Source organism: Xiphophorus couchianus, chromosome 21 (genome assembly GCF_001444195.1).
Source record: "Xiphophorus couchianus chromosome 21, X_couchianus-1.0, whole genome shotgun sequence".
In the NCBI taxonomy this organism is placed as follows: domain Eukaryota; kingdom Metazoa; phylum Chordata; class Actinopteri; order Cyprinodontiformes; family Poeciliidae; genus Xiphophorus; species Xiphophorus couchianus.
Window position 1 is genome coordinate 17,616,549 of NC_040248.1, and position 20,293 is coordinate 17,636,841.

General features: G+C 42.0%; 1 protein-coding gene across 3 annotated transcripts in view; it reads left to right on the plus strand.

Annotated features, from left to right (window-relative positions):
- vav3 (vav guanine nucleotide exchange factor 3) overlaps positions 1-7,036 on the plus strand; it is a 103,214-nt gene extending 96,178 nt beyond the window's left edge. Inside the window, exons 26-28 of one of the 3 annotated variants that reach the window (XM_028004944.1) lie at positions 487-573; positions 1,973-2,124; positions 3,720-7,036. In XM_028004944.1, the coding sequence (XP_027860745.1) occupies positions 487-573; positions 1,973-2,124; positions 3,720-3,764 (284 nt within the window). In that variant the 3' untranslated portion in view covers positions 3,765-7,036. The remainder of the gene's footprint in view (positions 1-486; positions 574-1,972; positions 2,125-3,719) is intronic. The other 2 variants (XM_028004945.1, XM_028004946.1) reach the window with 2 other exon arrangements.
- Positions 7,037-20,293: the final 13,257 nt, after the last annotated feature.

Here is a 20,293-nt window from a genome sequence, read left to right on the forward strand (position 1 = left end):
GCCCTCAATGTTCTGGATCTGTGTATTTGGGAGCTACACCTTCCTGCACTATTCTTTCCTCAAGGTTTTCAGTTATAACACCTGCTGGATGTCTTCTGGTGGGTGTTCTGTACAGCTTGACTTCGCTCCGCTTCATGTGTTTAAGGGCTGAAATCAGGCAAAACGACGAGAGATCACGAGCACACGTACAGAGCAGTGCAACGTTAAGCATTTGGGTTCCCAATATCTGAGTTGAACAGTCGATGACTGGCTAAAGTCTGTGCACGGGGTTAAAAAGAGAGTAAATACTGTGAAGGGCATGCACTAGTTTCTACCAAACATGCATTTGAAATAGAAAAATCCAGGTTTGGAGTGTTTTGAAAACATGTTTCATTTATCTCCTTTGCTTCTCTTTCTTTCTGCCACCCCTTCACCTCCCCCGTTTCCCCTGCATCTCTGCGACCCACCACCCCTCCCCACCTCCTGCCTGGCCCCGCCCCGCCATAGCTCCATTGCTCTGCGGCCTCTCTCTCGTAACTCCTGCCGGCTACAGCTTTGTGCCTCCTTCCTCTGCTCCCTTCTGGTCAGGTACAGGTACAGCGTCACTCCATTTCTCTCTCTCCCTCTCTCTTCTCCGCTCCTCTCAACGCCGCCGAAGGCTGCTTAGCATGCTGTCCCGCAGCCCGGCGCCTTCGCATCATCGCACGAACCTCGGCTTTTGCACCCTTTCATCTGGCCTCCCGTTGCACCGCTTCGACGCTCGCGTCGTCGTGCGTGCACACCTGTCATCCTACGTGTTCGTTTGACTACTGCATGTACAGTATGTGAGGTTCGTGTGCTTTGTTTTTGCACGTTATATTGCTTTTGGAAAAAGTAAAGAAAGGAAAAAGACCTGGCATGTGAGGCATTTTACTTATTTATTTATTTAGCTTTTATGTAGCTGTGTGTGAGTGTGTGTGCGCGCCTGTGGGTCCGTCCGTCAAAGAAAAGGTGGAAGTGTCCAAGTTCACAGAGCTTCTCTATATTAGATATTCTATCCCCACGGCCAGGTTGTAGAGGTCTGACATTCCATTTCAACCTGTCAGCTTAGCCCGGGCGGAGCGCGCGGTCTGGACAAGAGGAGAGGCGGCAGGGTGGGATGGAGCTTTGGTATCTAGCTCCACCTGCTCCACATGTGTCTCGCACTGTTTTCCCCTCAACAGGAGACATTTATTCTCTCTCTCTCTCACACACACACGCACACACCCCTACGTCAAAACACCGGAGCTGGTCTTTGTCTGTGAAAACTAATTAGAACTCAAGATAGTGTTTTCTAAAGGAGGTTTTCAAGTCCGATACCAAGTATTGGTATGCATCTAGTAACAACGTCTAAGATTATTATAAAGAACTAAATACTGATCAAATGTATTTATTTAGTCAGTCAAATTTTCTTCATGTAGCACAGTACAACAGTGAGTACAGCAGCAAAGTGCTTTCTGTTGAGTCAGGGATTAAAAATGAAATATTAATAGAAACATAAAAATGCTAAAAGTAATTCTAAATAAATGTGTCTGATCGCCTAAAGCTTGTTCTACCATATGGCACCTTTCATTTCTTTTTCATTCTAAATTATAGAAATGTTATCTTCATTAATTGTGTCAAAAGTTGTGACATAATTTGATTGGCTCTTTTATTCACAAATGTACTTGGATTGTTCCATCTATTTTCATGAGGTGTTCCTCTGCTGCAACAAAATATTAATGAAAATACTTATTTTAAAGCAATTGACACGTTTCCCAGGGGTGGGGCAGAAAAGGGGGAAAAGTTTTTCTTGAATCTTTTCAGTTCTTTGAATTTATCTAAAGCTTGTCTCCACTTTTGCGTCTACATCAGTCTGACTGCCTGTACGTGTTTGTTCATACCTGTTGTGGAGACGTCAGCACGTTTGAACGTCTGTTCTAAAATGTGGTTGTTGTTGTTTTTTTTTTCATTTCTTTCTGTTTTTCGCCCCAAGTGCTGACGCCCAAAGTGATCGGCGTGGCCATAGCGCGGTACGACTTCAGCTCCAGAGACACCCGGGAGCTGTCGCTGCAGGAGGGCGACGTGGTGAAGATCTACACCAAGTCCGGAGCCAACGGCTGGTGGCGGGGCGAGGTCAACGGCCGGGTGAGTGTCGCCCCGGCAACGCTGATTGATAAACCAGAGGAGAAGAAAGTTGGACTGCGTGAGCGTTCATGCTGTTTTTTTTTTTTGTTTTTTTTTTTTTTCTGGATCCAGCCCCAAATGCTAACACTGTGCCTTTAAATTGGAGTCCGTAATGAAGTTTAAATGTCTCTAAAACTCACTGTCGAGTTCCCCGTTAATGAACTCTTCACTCTAGGATTGATTTGAGAAGATATTTTGGTGAATATTTTACTCTGCGAGGACCCAGAAAACATTTCCATCCACTTTTCACGGCTCATTCTTTAGTGTGTTGTTGTTTACGGTTAAATCCGTAAAAGCCAATCCCGGCAGAGCTCTCCACACACGTTACCGAGAGACGTCAGGGTCAGGATGCAGAAACAGCAATGTGTGCCGACTCTCTCTGCATTTCGGCTCGGCGAGTCTAGAAGTGTTGCTGTGTTTTGCGTTTCAATCCTCCGCTCAGCCAGATGTGGAGTGTTTACAGTGAAGGGAACCTAAAGAGAGCCGTTTGTCCCAGTAAAGGCAGTGGAAACCAGCTGGTGGAACGCGCTGCGACAAACAGATGCATCTCTCTATTTTATAAGCTTTTCTGTAAATTATAAGACAGATTAAAATGTGATCAAAACAACATGTTGATAATTAGTTGTTTTTACTCAACAGTGTCAACTGTAGGCACAGATAGACACTAGGTGGTGCTAGAGCACCTCCCCTTTTTCTTCTGGACAAAAGTGTGCCCTTCTGAAATCTCTACTTTTTTATAGTGCAGCATATGACCTGTAATAAATTTCACATTACTAAGGCAGAGCTTGTTGTAAATGCAATAATTCAGACTTGAGAAGCATCTGCTCATAGAATATAGATATATTGAGCTTTTAAACAAAAAGTCATAAATTGCTTCTTTTTTTTTTTTTTTAAGATCTAATAGTTTATCATATTAGACTTTTGAAGAGTTAACACGATATTTAAGGTGCATTCTTCCAAAATCCGAAGTATTTAAACTCGTTGTTGAGTTTCACATTTATCGTTGCAGCTCTATGTTGTCTCAACAAAAAAAAATTTCTGTAAAATGCACGTGAGTTTACAGTTGTGACGTATTAAATGTGAGAAATACTTTTGGAAGCAACTGTATGTACAGTATTTTATGAATCATTGTTAGAAATGATGATTCATGAAATAACCATGTTACCTTTTTAGCTCACGCAGCAGCCAAGGAAGCTCGCCGGGAGTTTCACAGCAAGGAAAGAGAGAGGGGGAAAAAAATGACAGGATCTCAGAATGAAATTGTAGCTTCTCATCTTAGCGCAGTCGTAGGAAAGCAATTTTCAGAATGATATTCCGTATCTTTGTCAGTGGCTGCATGGCCAATCTCACTCTGCAAAATCGACTTTTGATCTTTGGATTTTTGCGGTTCTGATTTATCTGCAGCTTAAGCAGCTTCACCTTCTCTACTGCCGGGTTCGAGTTTTAATTGAAAACACCGGCGCGGAGGTGACGGAGCCTGTTGGCTCGTGTTAAAAGCTGAATGAAAGGAAGGGGGTTCTCAATCCGTCACTTATTCTCCTCCCTTTCTCCCTCAGGTCGGTTGGTTTCCGTCTACGTACGTGGAGGAGGGCGAGGAGTGAGCCGACCGACGAGCTGGATTGGAAAAAGGAAAAAGAGAAAGAGAAGACTGAGCGGCGCGGTCGCTCGATTCTCCTACACGACGCCCTGCTGCCTCAAACCGCCCCAGCAGCCTTCGGCTGAGAGAAAGGGCTACAGTGGGCCACAGGACGCAAACAAGCCCCATCATTTCTGCTTGACTCAGTGCGGCGGAGCAGCCTGACCGTCGAGGGGAAACGACGGTCACTTCGTTTCTTCCCCACCAGCCTGCCGCCATCCGCCCGTCCCATCTCCCACTTTCTCCCACAAGCGAAGACTCGGATGCCATCAACTACAGCCTCTCTAAGGAGTCCCTCTATGTGAAGTTTTGCTTGTTTGTTTTGTTTGGCTTTGATTTCACTCTGGATGGATTCCAGCCAGTTATGACCTTGCTCATGTGTTTGTTCTACAAACCCGGGCCGTTATTGACGACTCGACGACTCGGGATTCATTCGCACCTCCCTCCTTCCTCCTTCAGATTGCGATCATGTCGTCGTCGAGCTCTTACTGGAGGCCAGCGGAGAGCTCCAGGAAAGGCGGGGCGTGAGCGGGGGTGGTCGCCACACAGCTGCCAGCGATTGATCGCCGTTGTTCCCATTTTCTTCACGCTTTATCTACGAGCCGGGCCTCTCGTGTTGTTCGTCGTTCTGGCCGTGAACGATCCTCCTGCTCTTATCGGTGGCGGCTTCTGTCAACAGGAGCCCGTCCGCCGGAGGTTTATCTTATTACGGGCATTAGCGGCCTGTCGGGAGGAGACAGCCGAGCTGCCTGGAAGGCCCGCGCTCACGAATGGTTTCTTCAGCTTCGTCCTCGCCAGGGGCAACGGCTGACTCGCAGTCCGCTGTCTGCCAAAGGTCTTCACACCCCTTGAACTTCTCCACATTTTTGAGACATCGCAAACAAAGTAATAAACTTGTTTTGCCCCATTTACTCTGAAATCCCTCAATAAAATTGCAGGTCTTTATCTTGAGTTGGTTCCACTAACTCACATGTAAGACTTTTGGAGACCAAATTTAAATTTAAGACCAGTATCTTGACAGAAATGTTAAAAACAAAAGTCTACTTTGTATATTACCGGTGTATCATATTACATTACAGTATTCATATTTTATATAGTAATATTGCCGAGCTTTTTTTTTTTTTTTTGCACAGAATGAATGTAGCATAACGTGTGTGGGCAACAGAAGTGAGCCGGTGGCAAAGATGGATGTTGGAGATGAATTTACTCTCAAACCTGATAGACACAAAAAAAGCTAGCTAGCTAGCTGAGGCAAATTAGCAGCTAGTTAGCGGTTGGGTTCTGTGACTCAACCGCTTGGAGTCACAGAACCCAATGAAGACGTCTGAGTGCGGCTCAACCTGAAAAGTCAGACAAAAAATAAACTGCATACAATACAAAATTTTAAAAATAGTTTTATTTTTTTGCCAACTTTGCATTTTTCCAATGAGTTTAAAACATTTTAAGGCCTTAATTTCAAAAAGTCTTACCACTAAGACTTTTTAAGGATGTGTGGAAATCCTGTTTTAGAGTTTCACGTTGAACTTTACATGTGGAATAGTTGAATGGGTGTGAATACCTTTGCACATTTGTCCTAATTTATCTTCAGCACGAAAGCCTTTTCCAAGCAAAACTTGTACTTTTCTTCCATTTTCAACATCATTTACAATCCTCTCTGGAGGTCAAGCGGTAGTCGGCCAATCACGAGTCGGTCTAATTTCTGTTCAGGCAACCAGAACACTATGTTGAATTTAAAGAAAAAAAAAAAGTTATTATTTTTACTTTGCTCTATAACTTCTTTTCCTGACATATTTGGATCTTTGCGTTCTGCCTCTCTAACAGCCCGCCACACCAGAGGCTGTACGTGTAGATGTAGGAAAGTGCGTTTGAAGATGAAGTTTCGGAGCTCAGATTGAAATTTAACCGAGATCAAGGCAGCTGTCACGTTCGAAAATCAGCCCCGAGGCGATGCCTTCCCTCCTCATCTCCCACCCAATCCACCCCACTGTCACATTTTCATTGTGTCGACGCCAATTCGTATTGTGCCACAGTTTCGGTTAATGGTTTCCGTTGTGACTGTTTTGTGGACTTAATGGGTCCATTACGTGTGAAAGTCACGAATAACACCCTGTCACATCTGACACTCGCTGCTTTTATCATGTTTTCTTTTTTTTTTTTTTTGTTCTCCGTCAAGAACGAGTCACATTAATGAGTTCTTCTTTTTCTTCTTTTTTAAATGGGTTTCAAATCAACAATTTTAATAAGTGACCACCAGATGGAAGCATCCTAAGCGCAGCTCTTAAAGTCTGGAGATGACATCATATGATTAGGAGGAGGAGGGAACTGTGGAGGCAAAAAAAACAGAAGGTTTGAATTTCTCAGTGAATCATAGTTCTGCTTTGGCTTAAAATTTAATTTATGAATTTCTGCTATGTTGATTATTAACCCTGAAAATCTTCCTCCAATAATATCGCCAGGAAAACTATTGGAGACCTTCCTTATATAGATGGATCACATCTTCCTTTTGAAAAAAAAAAAAAAAAAATGGAGCCGGTTCTCTAATCACAGACTCCAGTAATCCACTCCCGCTCTTCCTCCTCCTCTTCCTCAGCCTAGTTGACCTCTGACAGCAGGGCCATTTAAAGCTGCAGGCCTTCCTCTCCTCTTTTTTTTTTTCCTTTTTGGAGCGCAGGAGGGATTGGTAGGAGGCTCAAGGGTATCTGTGATCTAATCATTACACCATCTCCTCACCTCGGCGACCCCGCCGCATTCATCTCTCCGTCGGCTCCCGCCTCCGTCTCTCCGTGTCACCTCTCTGTCTCCGTTTTCCCCTCCCCTCCTTCCCCCGCCCGTCTCTCGTCCAGTCTCTCGCGGAGATGTTCCTCTGCGCAAAGCGTCGACCGGTTTTAACTTGACCTCAAACGAACTTCATGCCAGTTATCGGAGATGATCTCTGCATGTGCAGAAAGGACTTCAGAGTGACCATGTAGACTCCTGTAATTTCTTTCACCTTCAGGTCCGTCGTGATGAACGTTTGCGTTCAGATGTGTCGTGTGTGTGTGTGTGTGTTTTGTTATGCCAGTAAAGCCAAAGATGTATGCTGTATCTGCTGTCTCTCGTAACCACGGTACCCAACCACTGAGGCCTGACTCTAAAGCGGTGCAATCCTGACTGTGTAGCAGAACCCTGTATTGTTGCTGTATTATACTGTAAATGATGTACATAGAGCGGAATAAAGATATACACTGCTTCTTCTAATGTCTTGACGCTTCGGTTTTCTTCTTTGCTGTGAATTGTGTGAAACTGTGTGTTTAAATTAGTTCGGAAGTGACTTTTAGACCTGGTGGTATGTTGAAAATGTACAGACAGCTCATGGGGGAAAAACGTCTTTTTTTTTTTAAGTGCATTCAGAAAAATATTGTAAGAACATACAAATTTATATATTCTATATTTAGTCTTTAGCTTTCACAGGCATGAACTACAGTGACATTTCATTCTTAATCTGTAGTTTAATTCAGCTACAACAAAGTTGGGAAACGTTCCAACGGGTTTAATAGTCGGTGCATAAAGTGCATATCCGAGATCAGTCACTAATGTTGGACGAGAAGGCCTCGCTTGAAGTCGCCGCTGCAAGTCATCCCAATGCATTTCTGTCACGATGAGGTCATTAAAAGTATTTAATTCTTGAATTTTTTTTTAGAAAAGACGAGACGAAAACTGAAGGGAGCCTGAAAAGTCACCATAGGAGTTTTAGAAAATTTGCTTTCTTAAGCTCTATTTTAAAAGAGCAGGCGTGCAAGTTTTTTGTTTTCCGAATAAACAACTTTGCCATGTCAAATTCTCCTGAGGCACGGCGGTGTTTTAGGTCGCAGTTACTGCAGTTTGGCACAGAAACAACAGGATACATCTAAGCCACAGAAAACTGTGCAGTGGCAGCATCATGCTCTTGGATGACTTTTGCTAACTTGTAACTAGTGGATGAACTTATGAACCATGGAAATGGGCATCGCAAAGATTTTCAACTTTATTTAATTTCTGCCTCATTTTTGTATCCAGGTAGCTTTAAGTAAACAGGTTAGTGGGTCGGGTTGCCTTGCAGTGTTAGATTTCTTTTTCATTTTTGAGAAACTATAGATTTTCACACAGACTTGTGAACTTTTTACAAACCCTGTATCAATGTTGCATCCAGAAATACTAAATACATGCTTTTATTTCGTAATGAAAAAGGTTTTGTGCAGATTTGCCTCTTTAAAACAAACGTGACGAAATCTGAGTTAATTTTAACCACATTGCCAACAATATTAACAGCATTTAATTAACAAAATCTTCCTTTACAGGACCAGCAGATCCCCTGCTGGTTTAAGGTCTGCAGTCATTAGGAAATTCCCCTTGTATTTTAAATAAATCAAAATAAAAATCCTCTGTTTCTTTAGGCATACCTGCAATAGAAATGAATGGATAATTTTTAATTAATGAACATTTTTAAAGAAACCTTTGAGACTCTGAAAACTCCAAGGCTAATCCATGTTACGATTCTGATTCTATGGGAAGCAGCTTAAGTAACACACGCAGGTAAGTCATAAAGAAATGAAACAAAAAGCCTCTCAGCCCCGTCTCTACTGAGCGCCTCGTGGCCATTAGGGCCCAAATTGGGAGAGAAGCGACAGCGTTGTGCGGCTGCTCCCCTCCACAGGACTTTAAATAACCCAGAGCCGGTAGGGGGGCTGTTTCTCACCAGCTGATTGGCTAATAAGTGTGAACGAATGTGGGGATAGACTTGTGCGCCCTGTTGCCGCGGCCTTGTCGATAATGAGCCAAGTAAACCTGACTTCTAAAAACACTGGGTTGATTAAAGTAAAGGTGGAAAAGCAGGGAAGAACACGTGTTGAAGTCACAGTCCGTGGCACAAGGCGGTGAACATATTGCTGCGTGTTCCTCTGCAAAGCCGATCCGCATCAGGTCCAGCTGTGTTTGTGCCCATGTGTGGGGTTGCCGTCTCCCCTGGCCATCTGCTGCCCGGCTTACCTTCCCCCGGAGCCTCGGAGATCTACCGAGGCCGAGGAGAGGTGCTGTTCCGAAAGCCCACCAGGCGTGCCTCGCCTCGGCCCCGTCAGCAGGATTCACACCAGCGCCTCCAGCTGAGCCGCGGACCGCCGGCCTGACAGATGGCTGGATGACATCAGCCTTCTTCACTTTTCTTGGCTCAACTTTTCTTTGCCTCCACACAGTCGCTTCTGATATGAGATCCGCTGCAGACGACAGGAGATTATCTGATGATATGAAAAAGCAGGTGTGGAAGGTGCTGTGGCTCTAATCTCCCGGGTTCCAAACCATCAAAGCTCGTGTCTCGGGTTCCTCGAAGTGCGCGTTTTTCCGCCGAGGGAAATTTGGAGGTGTGGACTTAACTGACTCATGAACGCCACTGGTAGCCATGACAGTTTGCCAGCTCATGAGATACGCTCAAACTCTGATCCACAGAGCGATTTCAGCCTAGTGAGGATGTCACATAAACTAATAACATATTCCTTAAATGCATGTGCGGTTATTTTAGTTACCAAGAAATTGAGTGAAGGTCCTAAAGCAAATTGCCTTTATAGTATTGCAGGAAATTTCATACCTGTTTATCATGTTCCATCAAACACTTTAGTGTATTTTATTCAGACTTTGTGTGATAAACCTACAATTGTGAAAACACAGTTTCTTCCCCATTTCTGTTTGCCAATACATGGGTTACACAAAATGCAAAACTTCCTGACATTTCGTGAAGTTGGAGTCAAAATTTCCCCTCTCGGCTGCTTTACTGATTACTGCCTTCCTTGCCTGATTAGTAGTTCAGATTCACTGAATTACATTTCAGATGTTTTTTTTATAAAACATGTTAAAAGCCGTGTATAATTCCCTTTCATATTCTTGCCTTTCTGTCATGTTGGTCCATGTCAGAAAATCCCAATGACGTTCATTGAGGATTGCGACTGGGCAGTCATGCTTTGTTACTGTTGCAGGTCCTTAATGGTTGCAAAGACCAACTGTCTTAAATCTGATGTATTTTGTACTGCAGATGTCAGACTTGCCCTCAAAGCAAGCAAGGGCCTTAATCTTTTTAACAAGACAACTGGACTATGAATATACTAGCAACCTCTCCAGGGTAATTTCTCCATTGACTTGGCCAAATGTTCGGATCGGTACACTGCTGAAGAACCTACCATGACGACCCGTTTTCAGCTTAGTGGCAGAGACCACCGACTTCCTGTTTGAAATATACTCTGCTGTTTCAAAGAGTCCTAGACTGGAATAGAAACTGACCCACCAGTCTTCTGAATCTTACTGAACGGGCATCGATCTTAAGCCCGTTTTGGTTGGAGTTTTCGAGATTTTTAGGGTGACATTATGCTAAGGCGTTAAAATATGTATTTATTTCAAGTCTTTTTAACTCACCCTGCTTTACTATTCCTGAACTTCCTTCAGTTTTTGTCCTCTTTTTCATCTCTCCTTTCTTTTTAATTTTTCCTAACTCCATCCTAAAACCACTCAGGTTTCGACTCCTTCAGCTCTGCACTCCACCCATCATCACCTCCACCGGCTTGTGTTTTCGCCGGCCGGGTTTAGTCCCGTCTTTTTCGGCTGGCTACTGAGGGAGCCGTCGGAACAGCCGCTGTGTGTAAATATCAAGCGGCGCTCTTTCCTCCCCGTTTTCCTGGAGACATTCAGCTCTGCATAAGCTGTGTCTGCGGAGCCGGCACACACGGCTCACGATTTTCATCGTAAAGGAGAAAAAAACAACAACAAAAAACCCCGAAAGAAATGGCGAGAAAGCCCACGTGCCGTATGCCGGCCTCTGCTGTTTCTGAGCATCTTACTCCCCAGGTAGACATCTTGCCACCGCGCCGTCCTCTTAAAAGTTACTTCGTAGACACGCCGCATTAATTCAAGCGAACGTGTCTGTTAATTCGTGTCGTCCGTTTAGGCTCTGACACTGGGGTGTCAAACTTTGGTTTGCCGGCTTTTGTCGACGGATTCGACAAAAGCCGGCAAAGTCGACGGATTCACCCCATCTGGCAAAAAAAAGGCAAGAAACGAACTTCTGCTTACACATTTATTTTATTTTTTTAAAATGCAGTTTTCTTTTGAAGCCTTCTTTTTCATTCACACACACAAGCAACAAAATAGAGGCTACAATGCGTGCCCTCCATCTACACACACACGGACGCATGCAGCAGATGGACGCGCCGCCATCGCCTTCGATAACAATTAGCATTAGGAAGCAGTTAAAAGATGCACCATTTAAATCGGCTCTGGCGTTTACATCCCACAGTACATTCGCAGTACTTCACACGTCGGGTTCAACAGTTGAAGTAAGTGCTTTACTTTAAGGTGTTGTGGTGAGACCTCCTGGAAGCGCGCGCTCGAGCGAGTCCGTACGCGCCGAAGCTCGCGCGGCGCTGAACAACACGAGCCTCCTTTGTGCCTCATGTAAAGCTTCACGCTTACAGGACTTACATTCAGCCTCTGCTGCACATAAAATCCCGAGGTGTGATCTCACCTTGTATAATGCGGTGCAAGAATGGAAATAATAAAAAAAAGCAGGAAAAGTAGGAGTTTGTGCGTGTATTACATCTGTGACCCAATCTTGCTTTGTGTGTGTGTGTGTTTTATAAGCAAGCTTACTTTTGTCTTGAAGTAATTACACGTAGAATAATAAGGTAATAATACTCACTCAATGAAATCAACTAAAAATAATGTACTGTTGAAATCAGCTGCATGTACCTGCCAGTAATTCAGAAACTGGTGATAATTGTAACCCGATGCCATGCATTCGCATTATTTAATTTGAACTGTTGAATATGTAAACTATAAGGTTTTGAGGAGATCCAAATCATCTCCAAATGTTACAACTGGAAAAAGCAGAAATGCTATAAAAAATAAAAAATAAATACTCAAGTGCACATAGCGGCATGTAACCATACCAACCATCTCTACCAATGAGACGCAGCCAGAAGCGTATTCTACCTAACACAACTGACCTCCTGACCCAAGGCCATATAAGCAGAACTTAATTTGGGAACGGTCCTGTTCAGAACATCAAGTAAGATTAGTTACCGTAGCTACGCAGATGATACACAACTCTACATTACCAGGTCACTCCAAATACACACATCAGTGCATATCGTAACTTTCTTTAGCTGAACAGAAACAAAACTGAATTTATCATCTTTGGATCTAAAGAGGCTCGATGCAACTTCAGTTTACACACCGTCATCGTCACAGAGCTCAGGTTTTACTTGTAAGTGTTTTGAGGGTGACAACAGAGCTAATTAGTACTAAATTACTTTATGTTTATTCCTCCATTCTTAATTCTGCACAGTTTGGTTGAATATATAAGAATGTAATTTACAAAAGGATGGCCTGACCCGGTTGCTTCAGGTCATCCTCCCAATCTTTAAGTGACAAAGAGACTGGTATGAGGATATTATCTCGTTTAAAATGTAAAAGTTGGTGTTTCCACATATTTCCTCCACAAGAGACTGTTTGTTAACGCATAAAAACGCAAGTATGGAAGCTACAAACAAGCAATGCAGCTTAGGACTGAATGAAAAGGTGGGTATAGGAGAAGATCATAATAATTAGGATCGATGGGAAAAAGATCTATACCTTATACCTACATGTGAGTCATATACCATATTCATTGTTTAGATTTTCCCTTTGAACCATAACATATGGAACACTGACCAACATATTTGATGTGTAATGATTATTTTTGATGATGCTAATCGACAAAATGTAATGTTTGTTACCGTTTTCTCAATTGGTGTTTTTTAATCATTTTTTATTTTCATGTTTTTACGATGTAAAGCACTTTGAACTGCCTCGTTGCCGAAATGTAGAACTTGATTGATTTGCATGCATTCAGTAGGTATTGTTTTGTGCTTTTGCTTCTGTTAAATATCTGTTTAAACAAAATACTTGTTTTTTTTAAATCAATGATTCTTTGGCAGATGTACATTATTTAAAGCTTATAGACCTGTCTAGTATTTAAGGAAAAAGTCAAGAAATGGAACAGAAGCTAATCCACTATTAAGCTAACTTTTGGGTCCGCGCTGCTCTAAAACTCTGGAACTTTTATATTTGTTTGCATTTTTAAAGTTTCCAAATGTATCCCTGCACGTCTGCTCCAGAGGCGGCAAAGAAATATAAAACAGAGAGCTAGAAAACATTATTTCCCTCACTATAAATCTGATCTGGCCCCCGGGAGCCCCGGGGACACAAACTATACGTAACGTTTCTGTGGCACTCTCTAACACTGACAGAACCTGGGTACAATTTTCAAACAGAGAAAGAAAGACATTTAGAGAAAAAGCCTTTTTACCTTCTGCAGATGTACATGTTAAAGGGAGACAGTGAGGGGTGTTTTAGTTATATTTCATCACAGCAGAGGTAATTCTACATGAGGGAAAATTCCCTCTTTGCCTTTTGGTGTGTGTAGAAACTCACTGATTCAATGAAGCGAAGCTGAACAGAACTGGGCTGAACTACATTTCGGTTCTTCTTCTTCTTGACGTTGGAAACTCCGGACACTGGTCGGGTTTTGCAGCAACATAAAATGTGTCCTGATTACAGCAGACTGCCATTTTAACACCACCCAAGGTGATTTGAAAGGAGTGAGTGTTAAAGCACAGCATGGGCAGGACAGAACACGAAATCGTGACACAATGTGACTTGGATGTAACGAGTGGTGCAACGTTTTTGTAGAAATGTAGTGAAGTAGAAAGTACAGATATTTATTGTAAAATGTAGTGGAGTAAAAGTCAAAACTATCCATTATTAAATCTACTTAAGTAAAGTACAGATACATGAAAATTGTACTTAATTTTAAGTACTTCGTTACTTCCCACCAGTGCGACTAACAGATTTGTTGTCTAGATTTATTATAAGGCTCTACAAACCTCAAGGCGAAACAAAATCTATTTTGCAATGAAAGATTAGTGGATTTTTAAATTAACATGAACTTCTTGATAAGAAAAGGTGTGACCCAATATTTAAACAGAGTATGAAATCAAAACGAACAAAAAATAATATTGGATAAATAATTGATATAAACTGCTATTTCTCTGCCTGTAGGACATCAGACTATTTTTTCTTCTTTTTACTTTGTGGTAAAAAAAAATATATATATATATATTTTTTTTCTTAAGGAGAGACGGTTGATAATAATACCAACAAATTAACAGTTTCAAACTTGAATTAAAACCGTGTCTTCAGAGTGAACGTCCCATGACTTCCTCCATCTCACTTGGCTGCTAATTGAGGCTGGGTTTGTTAACAGCGTGCGTTCTGGGGAATTGTGCACTTCACTGACGAAGCTGCAGGATTCCAACAAAAACAACCCAAAAAAAAAAAACCTACAGTATCTGTCACCTTTAGAGGAGAACAGGCTGGACTTCTGGGAATAGATTCATCTCTTTTTGTCCCAATTGATCCATCGGTGTGCATTTGCCACACTTAAAGGTCCAGACTGCAGGTCACCTTTCCGGTTTATGTACATTATTTATTTATGATGAGTCTAAATCTGCATTCGCCGTATTTAATCCAGTAGCTCAACTTTGAGTGGAGTTAGCAGGCATGAAGCAGCTCCCAGGTTCTGGAGGATACTTGGTATGCAGACCCCGACTCTTCCCCCGCCTCATGTGGGAGAGGGATGATGGAGATGTGGGTAGCAGAGCTTCTATTTTAGGCTCTTTTGAGTCTAACTCACTCTTTGCTTTGCCTCTCTTGTTTCCCTCCTAACCTCAACCGGCAATCGTGCCATTCGCAGTGCGCCCATTCCCCAGTGTCCCCCGAAGCACCTCCAGATGTATTCAGCTCCCATTTGTCATTCTTGGGAATGTTGTGGCGTCAGCAGTTATGTTCAAACCGCCACCAACGGGCGCCACGCCGCCACTGCGAGGAATTTCAGCTCTGCCTGAGGTCACCCCAGTCCCTTATTACAGTTTTATATCTGCAGCGTGATGGATAATGATTACGTTGTTGCCCTATTTACTCGGCAGCAGCGGCTGGGCCCGTTGATTTTACTTATTCGCTGCGGTACTACTCACCGACGTTCGGGTTAAAGAGCTGGATTTAAGACCGGAGCTTCCGTCCTGTTACCAATTCCACATTTCTGATAATCACTCAGGGATATGTGTATGGAAATAAATGGTTTTTCAGATACTTAAAGTTCACATATATAGTGGTTTAAAATAAATGTCTGAAGGAACTATGATTCAGTAAGTTGAAGTTTTAAGAGTGAATTTCAGGGGCGTTTCTTTTCTGTTTCTTTCAGTAGAGAAACTCAAACTGAGCCTAACAGGAGTCTAGGGCAAAAATAATTAAATATTAACGAGGAAAATTACTACAGTTGCAGAAAAAACAACTCAATTCTTCAAATGCTACTTCAAATTCCTAAGCTAAAGCAACAAGGTCATATTAGTTTTGATATCATTAGCTAATTTTAACAGAGCTGACTTTAATTTTTAACACAGGGTGCAGAACATATAGTCACTCAGAATGATGAGGAATTAGAGAGGGGCAAAAATAACTCCAGTCCATTTTTTATACAGAGTAATGAGGAAAAATTCGGACTCCCCCATTAAATATTTAGTTCCCTATTAAGAAATATTCACATGTCGATGTCTAATCTAAAGAAAGTGGTTTAATTGGACATAATGCCTAACCTTGTTTTACTCGATAAACATAAAGCAAAGAGGAAAAGGTAGGACATGCTATGCTACCTAGCGCTACTTAGCTGCTTTAGCTGAAATAAATTCAGTTTGACACGATCAGTCTGATATCTGAGGAAATCTTGCTCCGCTCTTTGAGTTTGAATTTAGTTTTTTTTTTTCCATGTTCAGCCCGTTTCAAACAGCATCTCATCAAGATCCAGCTTCGACTCGGCCCAGGACTTCCTGTTTCTTAGCTATTTTTTATTTACTGGTTTGTTTTGAGCCTTTGTCATGTTACAGGGTTTCCGCTTCTGGCCTCAGCCCTTTTTCGATTTTTCAAATGTGTGACAAGAAGTCACACATTTTCCTCACACATTAATAGAATCCATGGTAAAAATCTGATATGGTTGGCCAAAAGCATCAACAAACCATCACCACTTCCACCTTTTTTGTGTCACAGTGGCTTATTTTGGTGGAATGACGTTTTTGACATTTTCTCTGTTTTGGTATCAAAATAATTGTTTTAGGCTCATCGGTCTAAAGAACATAACTCCAGAACTCCTGGTCTTTTTCTGCATTCTCTCTGTCAATCAAAGTCTGAACTTTCATGTTTTTTTAGAGCTAAAATTTCAGGTTAAAAAGCTATTTTAGCCAATGTAACAGAATATTGAGGTGCCTTAATTTATTTTTCAATATAAGTCGTTTTTTTCTTTCTTTTTTGCGTTGGGCAGTACCAAAAGGCTCCAATGGTCTTTTCTTTGGATTTAGTTGTTTGGTCATACAGATCTGTTTGTAGTTAAAGGGTATCTCTGGTATCTCTGGGCTTTTGTGGAAGATAATTCAACATTTTTCGCAGAATATTTGTCTATGAATTTTTTAAAAAATCAAACAAAAATGCAGCTTAAGATGCTAATAGGTGCAATTCTACTTGACACGCTATTGGTTGCTGTTTCCAAAGCAGCCTATCGAGGAGCACCAATAATTTTCCTTGGCGCTGATTGGCTGTGTCCCCAAAAACCAGAGAGAAGAGTAAGATTGTAGACGTTCGCGTCTGGCTTGTACGTGTTTGTCCAGGTATAACACTCATTTTTCTCATGTCACTATAAAATAGTGACGTCAGCAGGATCCGGGATTCACCTCCCAACCATGTGGTAGGTAGATGACCGGTAATTAATGTCAGAGAAAACCCAAAGGAACAGAGCTGAGGGGGGTTGAGGTCATTTTGACCTACATTCGACGCGCACACTGTACCTGAAGTGCTGGAAGAGAAAATTACCGAGGGTTTTGCAGGTTCATCTTTAATGCAGCTGCCAGCGCATCGCTTCACATTCTGTTTAAATGCAACAAAACTTTTAAAACTCTGATCTCGTTACCGCATTGTGGCTGTAAATTCAATTTACCTTACTGACTGAATTCAAGCACAATCATGACCGCTCTGTTCAGGTTTGTGGTTAATACTGGAACTCTTATTACAGCAGTCAACTAATTAAGTAAAATTAGGCAAAAGGAAGTGTAATTTTTACGTTTCCCAAATGAAACAAACTCATTTACGCAATGAGTCCAATTACTCAATAAAATCTCGGCATAATTTATTATTTTTTTTCTCGCTGCAGACGTTTTGACTTGTCACGGCATGAAAAGCAAAAGTGTAATGACTGATATTAACAAAAGCCGAGTTCCCTTCAGTGCTTTTACAAACCTTGAAAATGAACCAGCGTGAGCAGCAGCAGGAACGTCTCTGCATGTTTAATGGAATGATCATTAATACACCTGTTCATTTCCGCCGCTGTGCATTTCTACTGTAAAAGACGCATCCGTTACAAAAAGGTAGGAGCTTGGAGACGCAACTTGCTGGCTTCAGTCGATCCCCCTGACTAAGAGGGAAGTCCAAACCATTTAGCAGATGAGAAATCACAAAGTCCTTCAAGTATTTCACATTTCGTCCACAATGTCTGGCATAATCCTTGAACTTTCCCCACATTGTCTCACGTTTTAGCCACACATTTCAGCGCGTTTTGTTAGAACCGAATGCGGCACATGAACACAAAGTGAGGCATAATGTTGCAATGAAAGGAAAAGAACATTGCCTGTTAAGAACACGCTTTACAATTCTGAAATACGAAGAAGTTATGGTTGGAAAGTACAAAATGTGAGCGAGTTCAAGAAGGAAGAAAACCTTTATTTCACCACTTGTTGTTACTCCTTACCAAATAAAGCATTTAGCATAATTCAGAATAAACTTGTACAACCTCTGTCTCAGAATACACATTCCCAATAAGCGTTAGCTTTGGCCAGAGGCAGTAATGATAAAGTATTGTAATTTCAGTACAAATTAATTTAACGACTGGGTTTTGCCCCTGAAAATAGATGTCTTCTTACGCTGCTGAAAACAACAAACAATGCAGGGAGAGTATATTAAACTGGGAGAATCTCCAGCCTGGAATACTTAATGTGCTGTGAAGACGCTTAAATAAAAAGGAGACAGCATATTTATCTAAATGTTCATACAGATTCTTGCACATTTTTTCACTGAAATGATGGTGCTGTTTAAAACAGCATTGTAGTATGCTACTGTATGTGCTAAAGATGATCAAATATACCTCTGAACAGAAAAACGTTGCACTATACGTGATGCAAAGAAAACAGAAAATGGAAAGGACGACATTATGAAAACAGTACAAGGAACTACAGATGCGCCAATCAGTTCCAGCGATCGGAACTAATCGATTTGGCTGCGATTGGTGGTCGGTCAAATAAGGAAAAAGCTAATGTTAACATAAAAAGGCAGGATCTCAGACTATTCCAGTGCATGAACACATTCAGCCAACCTTTTCGGATTAAGGTTGGTGACATGTGCTTTGATTTTATGGTATCTGAATTTATATGTGTAAATTTTATTCCTTGTGATCAAATTCAAATATCACATACCTGAACAAATGCATAAAAACAAACAAAAGGAAAAAAAAAAAAAAAAAATAAATATGACCCACCTGCTCCCTGCATCCAAAAACTTCAGTTCTCCTTTCGGACAATTTTTAGAAGCAAACCCGATGAGGTGTACATTTGTTTATTTCTCAGCTATTTTTTATTTTTATTTGAAGGGGCGGTATTATATATTTACCAGGCATATGGTGCCATTTTATAGCACAATCAAGTAAATATGTTCAGTTGTTACAGAATGCTACGTATGTAAAATATGACCTAAAACAAAATTGACTTTCTAATTTAATGCCTTGAAATTGCGCCCCTGTCTCTTTAAGAAACTCCTGCACTTCTGAAACTCCTTCAAGTCATCACAACATGGCTCCTCTATTAACCCTTTAGCAACAATTTTTAACAGCATTACACTGATAAGTAGGTCCTATCACGAGCTCAGCTGGTGCGCAGGTGTTTGCTAAGTGCTGCTGGCTAGTCTGAAGGAGCTCAGTGAGGAAGCAGAAGCTTCAGCTCTGAGGTGAAACTGCACCTCAAAGCGGTACCGAGCTCAACCCAGGAGTTTTGCCCAGCTGAATGGTTGCCGCAGGGAGATTGAAGTCTTTCTCAAACATGCATGAACAAGTCCAGGTATGTTTATGATGAGGGAATAACATTATGAAATGTTGATTTTACATTATACTACTCCCTTACAACTACTTCATTTCACTCATCTACTTTATTTCTCATTCACTTTTTATAAAAACAAATAAAAAAATAAAATAAAAAAATGAACAGAGACAAAAGAAGCATGCACATGCTGCCAAAACTTAAAATTGGTAGATCAAATTGGAAGTTGGAATTTGTCAGAAAACGCCTGACTGGTGTATTTCGGCTGTCACTAAGACCTTTGCCAGATTAGATTCCGCTCTCAGTACAAAAGAAGCGATTAGCGGGAAAACGGGTTCTTTTTTTTTTTTTTTTTGTTCCTGATGAATTACAGCAACGACCGAGACAAGATGTTTAGGGCTCGGCGAAGTTGTGGAGCGGAGACCGCCGGCCCCTCATCTGAAACCCACTTGACAGCTCCACTCTCCGTCCGCCGCCACTCACCTTCCGGAAGCACAAAAAGACCAGCGGCACCATACGTTGATGCTGATCTAATAAATTAGACTCAATTAATTACTATGTTTAACATCATTCTGGAGTTTAGCGGGGGCCTTTTGTGGTGGATGTATGCCTCGCAACAATAATTCACTTTGATGAGCAGGGATTATAAATTAGGCAATTAACACACTGTCAGGCTGGAGGGGAAAGGGCTTCGCCGCTCATTCTCCGGAATCCAGTTTTTTGTCGAGGAAACTTCAGAGCTGCTGCAGCTGGCGTTGGAGTGTTGGAACAGGGAGGGCTGAAGGTCAGCGGCTCGCTGGAGTGACCAGGATGTTGGGTCCATTAAAAACAAAGCGTTTCGGTTAACACCAGAAGCTGCATCCTTCCATCTTTTCAGGTTAACCTGATTTAGCACAACACAAAAGTGAAAACACACACACACACACACATTTTATGCACATGCTGCCAGCAAGTTAAGTCCCCAGGCGAGAACTGGGGCTGCAGAGAGGGGGAACACATTAGCCTAATAAGGGCCATCTGGTGGCCATTCATTAACTTGCCCATCCTTGAAGTACCCGACCCAAAATGTCATTTTTCACTTTGCACACGAATCTGTTAGGCGTCGAGACGAACTTGGGCCAAATTACCCAAAGATGGAAAACGCGAGGGAGGAGAGAAGACGGAGACGAGAGGTGGAACTGAGAGGAAAGAGAGTGGGTGGGAGTGAGGCCTGGAAAGGAAGGTAATTAGCTGATAGTGAGTACACCAAGGGCCTGTTCAAAACCCCAACGCAGTT